We start from the raw sequence: 8,928 nt of genomic DNA on the forward strand, positions 1-8,928 counted from the left end.
GTACACATCTCAGGTACATATGGAGGAATGGATGGATGGACGGATGGATGGAACGCCATTTTGTCCACACCAACACCTACACCCACACCCACACCCACGCCCACGCCCACACACGCAGACTTGAACGAGACTGCCTCGCCCCGCCCCGATCCGAGCCTTGGTGCTCATTTGGCGATCGATAGAATAGTCTCTCTCTCTCTCTCTCTCCAGACCTCGAGGGGGAGTTTGCAGAGCAAGCAAGCAAGAGCAACCAGGTTGGGGACGGGGACGGGGACGGGGACGGGGACGGGACGGAAATGGGGACGTAAGAGGTGCTATTTCGCAGAATCATGACAAGGACAAGAGAATAGGAGAGGACAGGAGAGGAGTAAAGACAAGGGAGAGGGGTCGAGGGGACGAGGCGGGTGGCCAGAGGGGCGGAGCAGGGAGAGGGGAGGATAGGTGCAGAAGTATCGTCGGGAGCTAGTGTAGAAGTCCGACTCGTGCTCCTCCTACTCGTCCCTCCTGCTTGTGCTGCTTGACGGCCGAGAAGTGAGAGTGCCCTGGTCTATCAGGAGAGTCCCCTCAGCAGCATCCTCCCGCTGCCTTGGTGTTCCCTTGAGCGCCCACATTGACATTTCCTCCACTAGCCCCCGTCGAACCAGCCGCTGCACTTCCCCCAGCCCCACCAGCCGCTCCAGCCACTCCACTCTCTGCAAGCTTCGCCTTGACCTCCCTAGCCAAGCTGAAAAAGGCATCGTCAACCTGATCATTGTTCTTGGCGCTGGTCTCTACATAGCGGATACCTAGCTCGTCGGCCAGAGCTTGGGCTTCCTCGCGGGAGACGGCCCGCTTCTCGGTCCAGTCGGACTTGTTGCCGACTAGCAGACGGGAGACGCCCTCGGATGCGTGCTGCTCGATGTTGGAATGCCAAGTTCGGATGTCTGTGCGGTTGTGAGGCAGAGAAAATGTCCAAGAATGTGTCAGTCAAGGTCTCTAGAGCAGGCGGCCATCTAAAGAGCCGGACTCTGTCGTCTTTTGATACTCACTCTGGAAGCTCCTCTCATCAGTCGTGTCGAAGACGAGGAGGATACCCATTGCGCCACGGTAGTAAGCCGTTGTGATTGTTCGGAACCTGTGTGGGAGGTTTGAAGAGTAGAGCGTCAGCGACAATGGTACATGCCTTTGGCCCTCTGTAGGCTCTGCAGAGCTCTCACCTCTCTTGTCCTGCTGTGTCCCACTGTGGAGAGGATAGTATTTGAGGTGCGCAAGATTGACCAGTCAGTAATGTGTACCGCTGAGCAAGCATGATCGTATATCTGCCCTCCTGTTCTTGACATGTGCTCCTCTTGTGCAGCTGAACACCGCATATACCCTACTCTGTGACTACTCACAATCTGCAGCTTGATCCTCTTTCCATCGAGCTCAATTGTCCTGATCTTAAAGTCAATTCCGATGGTGGTGATGAAGGAGGGTGTCCATGCATCATCGCAGAATCGTAGCAGCAGACATGACTTTCCAACACCTGGGAGAGAAATGGGATGCCAGAAGAGCAGGAATAAGGGGTGTGAGCAGGGGCTGAGCGCCGGAAGCAGATCCGCTTGAGGGACACTCACCAGAGTCTCCAATGAGGAGGAGCTTCAGCAGCAAGTCGTAATGAGGATTGGGCATATTGGCTGCTCAGCGATATAGTAAGGTAAAAGGGACAGGTCAATGCCTTGGGTGGGAGCAGTGAGATGTCCGAGTCTAGTACGAAAGGCCCCGCCGAATTGGTTGCTCTGGCGCGGGGAGCGGAGGCTGTGCGATGATCTGGGGCTGCGAGGTTAGCCCGACGGAGGCAGATGGGCGGGCGTTGCGGGCGGAGCGAAGGTCCAAGTAGACGAGCAGCCACGAGTGATGTGTACGAGGATGCTGGTAGCGAGAGAGAGAGAGTGATGGTGGTGATGGTTGGAGTAGGTGCGTGTGCGTGGGGGGAGGCGTAGAAGTAACAAGTCAATGCAGCGGGCCACTGCGTCGCTGCCTGTGTGTCTGTCTGCCCGCCTCCCTCGGCCCAGCGTCCTCCGCCCCGCCGTGACCCTGGCGTGGATGTGTTCGGATGCGTCGTGCGAGGGCGGACTTTCAACCGTCAGATCTGTGCGCGCTAAATTTCACCACACAGGAAAGCACGGAAGGACAAATGAGACTCCGCCGCCGGAACTTCGTACTCTCGAAGACCACAGGACAGAGAAGCAAAGGTGAGGCACAGGAGACGACTTGCCTTTACTCACTCGGCCCGCCCTTTCACTATCACACCACTCACGCCATCGTCGTGCCATATCAGCAGACATGGACAGGGTGCAGTACCATCTGGAGCGTCTCCTCCCCACGCTCCAGCTCCTGTCGCAGCTCTCCCTTCTCTCTGCCACCGAGCTGCAAGCACTCACCCACACCAGGCGACACCACGAGACCGCTCTCATCACTCCCGCCTCGTCACCCGCCACTTTCCTTCAATATGTCGCCTTCGAACTCGACGTCGAAAAGCTGGTGCTTTTGCGCATCTCGAGGGCCGGTAAAGACCCAGAGACGGGAGATGATCGTGTCACAGTCAAGGACCGAAGTATGCTTCGAAGGGGCATGGAGAAGCACATCATCTCCATCTGGCAACGCCTCATTGCCAAAAAGGCAAGAAAGGAACCCAACGTCTACTCCCTCTACCTCGACTTTCTCCAGCAGAGGAAGATGAGAAGAGTCTATGGAGAGGTGGCTGCTCAGGGATTGAGCATGCATCCCAGCGAAGCTGCCCTTTGGATCCGTGTAGCAGATTGGGAGCTGAATAACAACACTGATGCGTCAGCCGCTAGAATTACCCTGCTCAGAGGTATTCGACTCAACACGTCCATGGCGGAGCAAAGCAGCAACGGCCAGCAGCATCAGCCTCCTTCAAAAGGAGGAGCTGCCAGGAGGAAAAAGATGAAGATGAGCAATGGTGCAGCAAGCCAGGAGGTCGAATTCGCTAGTGTTAGCTCAAGTGATGCGGCAAGGCTCTCTTTGCATTCTTTGCCTACATCATCGACGCGCAATGTCCTCGATCTGTGGGTCCAATACTTCAGAATGGAATTGGTCTTCCTCGAAAGACTACGTCGGCGATGGGCCGTTCTGGGCATCAACGCTACCTCGCAGCCTACTCAGGAGGCCTCGACAGAGGCTCAGGAAGAGGCGACATCGCCGGACGGCGAGGAGGAAGATCAAGGAGGCGAGGGTATCGAGAGCTCAGGAGGCAATTCTGCGATGCAGAAGATCCGTCAAGGAGATGAAGACGAGGACGGGGGAGCCGCTCAGAGCGCTAGCGTAGCAGCAGCGGCTACAGCCCCTTCCAAGGTTCTGTCAGGCGCATTACCCCTCGCAATTTTCTCCTCCGCTTTAGCTCTGACAGCCTCTAGTCAGGAAGAGTCAATCATCAAGAAGGCGGGGCCTTCCCTGCCAGCCCAGGCACGCCTAGCTTTCATCCTCGCAGTCACGGAGGAGGTACAGAAGTTCCCTTTTGCTCGTTTGTCAGGCGAAGATAGCAGTAAAGGAGACCGACGCGAGGATGGAGAGGAGCTAAGGTCTGCTTTGCTGCAGGGCATGGCTCTCGCCTTATCGCCTCTGGCCCAGCAGTCGCCTGGGAATGCCAAAGTGTTGACGCTGGCGAGGCAGAGCACAAGTCTGCGCACCCTCACCGAAGACCTCAACCGGCGCTCGCAGGAGGAGGCTCGCCTCTTCCTTAGTGAGGAAGAGAGAAGGGAAGAGGACAGAAAGGAGCTGGCTGTGGCCAGTGTACTCCGTCCCTCGTATCTCGGCAGTGGGGCGGCTGCAGGCTACGAGCAAGCCTCTTGGACCAGATCAATGGGAGAGGCCTCTGGTCTTCTCATCGACTTCAAGACCGGGCAGAAAGAAAACCGCGAGCGAGAAGCAGAGCAAACGGAGGAGCAACTCCTTTCGCAATTCTCTCTACTTCTTCGATCACTGGCAGACGGATCCTCGGCTGGCACACCGTCTGGACAAGTGCAGTTGCTGCTGGCCAGAAAGATCAAGGAAATACTTGATGACATGCGTAACAGCGATGGCGACAGTCTAGCATCACTCAGAATGAAGGTCGCTTGGTCAATCTGGAGGGTGTACGCATATCTGCCTTTTTCGAAAAACAAAGAAGATAGTGCAGACGAGGAGTCCTCCCCTTCCTTCTCACCTTTTGAAATTGGATTAGGCGCTCAAGCAAGGCAGGACCCTCTGCTGCCATACCTGGCATCGACACTGCAACGCATAGGGCAGGAGCAGATTCGAACTTCTACAGCGGAGCAGCAGGAAGTCAGATTGTTGACCCTCATATTCCGGTACCAGAAGCTATTGCACACGCAGGCTCTTGCCCAGGAGGGTGAGGAGGACAAGGTGACTGAAGCATGGGATGAGCTGTTGAGCATCATCAAGGAAAGAGAGGCTTCTTCGCCTCTGCTCGAGAGATGTTTCACCCATTTGCACGCAAGGGTCTGGTCCTCGAAGTGCGCCTGGCAGTCCCTCCTCCGAGATACAAACCTCGACGAGGAGGAAGAAGAGACAGGAGGACTCGCCTTCTGGTCCTCTCTCCTCGACCTGACGTCTAGCTCTCTCAAGACCTCCGTAAGCCCGTACGCACGCGTAGCGCGCAAGACGTTCAAGCTCTTCCATCTCTGGTGCCTTTCGCTTCCCTCATCATCCTCAACAAAATTGGTCAAGGCACTCGAGAGTTTGGTTCGCCTCACTCGTGGCCCACTAGTAGGCTCCGCCTCGCCCACTCTCGAGGAGAGAAAGCAGGACCAGGAGCTACACGATGAAGCCCTGTACGTGTACATTATCAAGTCTTCTTCTTCCAGCAGCACTCTTTCCACTCATCCGAAAGAGCAGGTAAAGATTCTCACTGACACGCACAAGAGCTCTCCGAGTCTGCACGTCTACTTCCGTCTGCTGGACGATCGATTTCTCCTTGCCGCCACACGGGCAGAGGTCTTTACGTCGCTGCAGACACTGGCGGGCAATCGAGCCGCCTCCTTCTTCTCGCCTAGCTCAGACCGGGCCGGTCGAGGACCACAAAAAGGCGGCGAGGTGGCAGGAGAGGAGGAGCGGGCGGACCTGCTAGAGGCGTTTGGACGTCTCTTCCGCAACGCCCTCTATCCCGTGGGCGTAGAGGAAGTTGATGTCAAGAATGGTGAGGGTAGTAAGAGCAAAGCAGGAGATACAAGAGGCGCTGTGCATCTCCTGCACCTTGCTCGACGTGCTGGAAGAGGAGAGGAGCGATGGGAGGCTGAAGTCGAGGCTGTTTGGGCTTCTGTTTGTCATGCTGAGGAAGAACAAGAGGAAGAGGAAGAGGTGGAGAGCGGTGAGAGTGGTGAGAGTGATTCGGAGGAAGAGGAGGAGGAGGATAGTGAGAGCGGAAGTGAGGCAAGCGATGATGACGAGTAAGACAGTGTCCTGTCCTACGTCACATTCACACTGCTAGCTAATGACGGTTTCGTTTAGTTTGGTTTTGGTTGGGGTTGATTAGTTGGATAGCTAAAAGTAAAGAAAGAGTGCCTGACATGACCCCAATTGTACAAGTAGCAATAGCAACAAAAACTCTCTATTACATTTCATCTCATCACCCTCTTGCCTTGCCAACTTCCAAATCTCGCATCGCTCAGTACGTCCATCTGTATTAGTAAGGATTCGTCTAGGATTTTGTACCACCCGCTCCAATCGCTCCGTACGTTGCTCCACTCTTGCCCGACCCACCACTGGGTCCACTGCCACTGCCACTGCCACTGCCACTGCCACTGCCAAGAGGCACGGTTGGGCTAGTCGGCATGCTTCCTCCTGCGCTCGCAGGACCACTTCCATTGGCGCTCCCACTTGTGCTTGTACTTGCACTCGCATTCGTACTCGTATTCACACTACCAGGAGCAGCGCCTCCTCCCACACCTGCGCCTTGGGGCGTACTCCCTCCTCCGCTCTGACTTGGCGAGTGAGAGCTGGTAGAAGACGAGTGTCGCTGGCTCTGTGAAAGTGGGAAATGTTGATGCTGCGCGTAGAGTTGTCCAAGTGCATGGGGATGCTGCCACTGCTGTGCTTGGGATTGCGATGGTGGTTGGTGGAAGGATTGTTGTACGGGTGAATTGTGACTGCTGGTTGTGCCCGCTCCTGAAAGCAAGCTGGGAAGGGTGGACCGCGAGGAGCGACCAGAAGGGTCGTTGACCATGTTCAATGAGTTCGCAGGAGCAGGCCCAGGACTGGGGCCCCAGATATCCTCTGCAGACGAGGAGGAAGAAGAGTGTGGACCGCCTAGCCCACCTCCTGGCGGGCCGCCCATCGTTGGAGAGGAAGTCATCGTGGGTGTGGCTCCGCCTGGACCTGTAGCCGCTGCTGAAGACCAGAATGGTCCTGCGCCAGGCTTGGGAGAAGGCTCGGTAGGGAGAGCTGTTGTACGATTCCATGGTGAAGCAGGTGCGCCCGCGCCTGTACCAGCACTTCCGCTACTGAGACCTAGATCGTACGTCGGTCTTGTAGAGAAGTGACTGGAGGAAGAAGGGGAGTGCATACTTGGGCCCGAGGAAGTAGGGTCGAAGATGTCCGCAGAGTCGTCTGGCGAACCCATAGAGGAGGACCGCCTTCCGCGATCCTTGCTTAATGCCGCTCCACTGTATGCGCTGGAAGGTGTGAGGAGGCTGGCAGAGGACGCGTAGGCACTTCCACTCGTCGGTGAGTCGCGCATCACACCGGGAAAGTGAGAGCTTCCCATCGTTGGGGAGTCGTGCATAGGCAGTCCACTTGTGTTCCTGAAGGGCATGCGGTTGAGCCCTCCTCCACCCGCCATCCCCTGAGGAGAGAAGTCTGCGTTGCCCTGGTTCCAGCCAGTGGAGCCGGGAGGCATGGGCAACATTGGCGAGAGGTTGCGGGCTAGGACGGGCGATGGATGACCAGAGCCAGGCTGGAAGTCCGGTAGGACTGGGTTCAGTCCCGCTGGGTAGGCGGGACGACTGGAGGCGGGAGCGGAGGCAAATCCGCTTGGTCCTGCAAAGTCTGCGGGATTGTAAGGCATCATAGGCGGATACCCTGGACCGGCTTGGTCAAACGATGAAGAGTTGAGCGCTGGAGCCATGATGTTGTGAGGATGAGCGCCAGGACCAGGTCCGGTCATACCACCTCTGCCACGCTTATTGGCCTGACTGCCGCCAGAAGCATGGCGCTGAGGTCCAGATTTGTTTCCTGAGATAGGAGCCGCGCCCACAGGAGCCCCCTTGCCGTCTCTGAACTGTCTTGAGCCTCGCATACCGGTGGGGCCGCCCCTTGCTGCATTCCCACTTGCAAGTCCTTGACCAGGCTGGAAAGGAGGAGCATGTGGCTCCAAGACGCCCCGCGAGTACCGCATAGGTTCGGCGAGAGGAGGTGTACTGGCCCCTTTCATCTTCTCTACTTCTGCCTCGAGCTCAACCAGCTGGGCTTCCAACTCTGCTAGCCTGCCTTCTTCCAGCTTCTCCACCTCTGAAGTGCGAGCATTCAGGGTCTTCTGCACCCCGGCCAGCTCCTTCTCGGCAGCCGAGGTCAATTCCTCCTCTTCTTTGATCTTTTCGGATGCTTGTGCTTCAGCGCTTTCAGCTTTCTCGCGAGCCAAGCCTTCCTTTTCGACAGCTTCCTTTTCCCTTGCTTCCCAGCTCTCATGTTCCGATTCTACCACTTCGGCCTCCTCCGCGATGTCTTTTGCAGACTGATTCGCCTGTCTAATCGATTCTTGCAAGGCCAGAACTTTCTGCTTCGAGCGATGGTCGACTCCGCTAGTACGATCTAGAGACTTCTTGATGGCTTCGATCTCGTTGCGCAACGCTTGCTCAGCCCGGGACGCTTCTTTGCGCGCCTGCCGGAGCTCTGCTGTCAGAGAGTCGCGTAGCGCCTCGATAACATCAGCTTGAGAGAGCTCCTTGTGGCCGGCAGGAGTCTCTTGGGAGGAGGTCCCGTTGCCGCCTTGGTGGCCGTGGTCGGAGGCTTGTCGAGGAGTGAACGTCCCTCTGGCACTCATTGATGGTACGGCGGTTGTAGTGGGGGCATCTCTAGCCTCTGGGGTGGCAAGACCAGCGCTGTCACTCCCAGACGCTGTACCTGCAGAGAAGGACAAGGGGAGGCGTGGCAGTCAGCGCTATTGCTGACCTCCGTCTTTCACTACCGTCTCCATGTACTCACCTCGGATAGTTGTAAAGCGACCGGCAAGCTTTGCCTTCCTCTGGTCTTGCGTTCCAACGGTCATCTCAAGGTCGTATTCACTTTCCGGATGTAGACCATACACGACAATCACTGCCTCGTCGGCTCCTTTGTCTCCGATGACCACTTGGCTCCAAGCCTGCCCATTGAGAACGACTGAGACTCCCGACTCGAACATCCTGCTGAGGGAGAGAGAGCCAGATTCAGCTTTTGACGTCGAGTGAGAATGATCGTCTATCGATTGTCCGGGCTCCGAGCTGTCGGAGAGGTCGTCGCTATCCGATGCATCATCGTTGACAGCTGTAGCGCCATCATCGCTAGGCCAGTCATCTTCATCGCTGCCTGCCCGCGCCTCTTTGCGACTGACAGCAGCGAAGGTTTTGCGTAACAGACTTTCGGTCCCGTTTTCTCCTGAATTTTTGAGCTCGCTGATGGGAGGCGGCCTAAGTGACCATCTCATTGAGATCGACACGGGTGTCACCTGCTGGACTTCCAGGCGGAAAGGGTGCTGCTCATTGGACGGCGTCTTCCTAGATGCCCTACGCTGACTGCTCGGCGACGCCAGGCTACTGCTTCCGGCAGCATTGGCGCCATGCAATCTCGAAGAAGATGAGGAGGCCGTGGCAGGCGACATGGCATGCCCGTCCTTTGGGTATAAAGAGGCCAGTGAAGGAATGATCGGTAAGGTGAGGCAGATGTGGATTTGCGGGAAGGAGAGTAAATTGCTTC

The 8,928-nt window shown here is 56.7% G+C and overlaps 3 protein-coding genes across 3 annotated transcripts; 1 reads left to right on the forward strand and 2 right to left on the reverse strand.

The window, feature by feature from the left end:
- Window positions 1-115: 115 nt before the first annotated feature.
- On the reverse strand, window positions 116-1,917 carry BCV69DRAFT_281468 (putative SEC4-like Rab/GTPase). Its single transcript, XM_025491997.1, has 5 exons — window positions 1,596-1,917; window positions 1,374-1,504; window positions 1,197-1,219; window positions 1,029-1,114; window positions 116-923 (listed from the first exon to the last, which is right to left on the reverse strand). Exons 1-5 carry the CDS (start codon window positions 1,648-1,650, stop codon window positions 565-567), a joined length of 654 nt encoding a protein of 217 aa, XP_025349636.1. The 5' UTR covers window positions 1,651-1,917; the 3' UTR covers window positions 116-564.
- Window positions 1,918-2,197: 280 nt separating this feature from the next.
- On the forward strand, window positions 2,198-5,627 carry BCV69DRAFT_281469 (hypothetical protein). The gene has a single exon (XM_025491998.1). The coding sequence runs from the start codon at window positions 2,305-2,307 to the stop codon at window positions 5,431-5,433; it is 3,129 nt and encodes a 1,042-aa protein (XP_025349637.1). The 5' UTR covers window positions 2,198-2,304; the 3' UTR covers window positions 5,434-5,627.
- Window positions 5,188-8,897, reverse strand: BCV69DRAFT_281470 (hypothetical protein). Its single transcript, XM_025491999.1, has 2 exons — window positions 8,182-8,897; window positions 5,188-8,100 (listed from the first exon to the last, which is right to left on the reverse strand). The coding sequence occupies exons 1-2, from the start codon at window positions 8,831-8,833 to the stop codon at window positions 5,681-5,683; spliced, it is 3,072 nt and encodes a 1,023-aa protein (XP_025349638.1). The 5' UTR covers window positions 8,834-8,897; the 3' UTR covers window positions 5,188-5,680.
- Between the last annotated feature and the right edge of the window lie 31 nt (window positions 8,898-8,928).

The sequence above is a fragment of the Pseudomicrostroma glucosiphilum genome (assembly GCF_003144135.1).
Source record: "Pseudomicrostroma glucosiphilum strain MCA 4718 unplaced genomic scaffold BCV69scaffold_3, whole genome shotgun sequence".
In the NCBI taxonomy this organism is placed as follows: Eukaryota; Fungi; Basidiomycota; class Exobasidiomycetes; order Microstromatales; family Microstromataceae; genus Microstroma; species Microstroma glucosiphilum.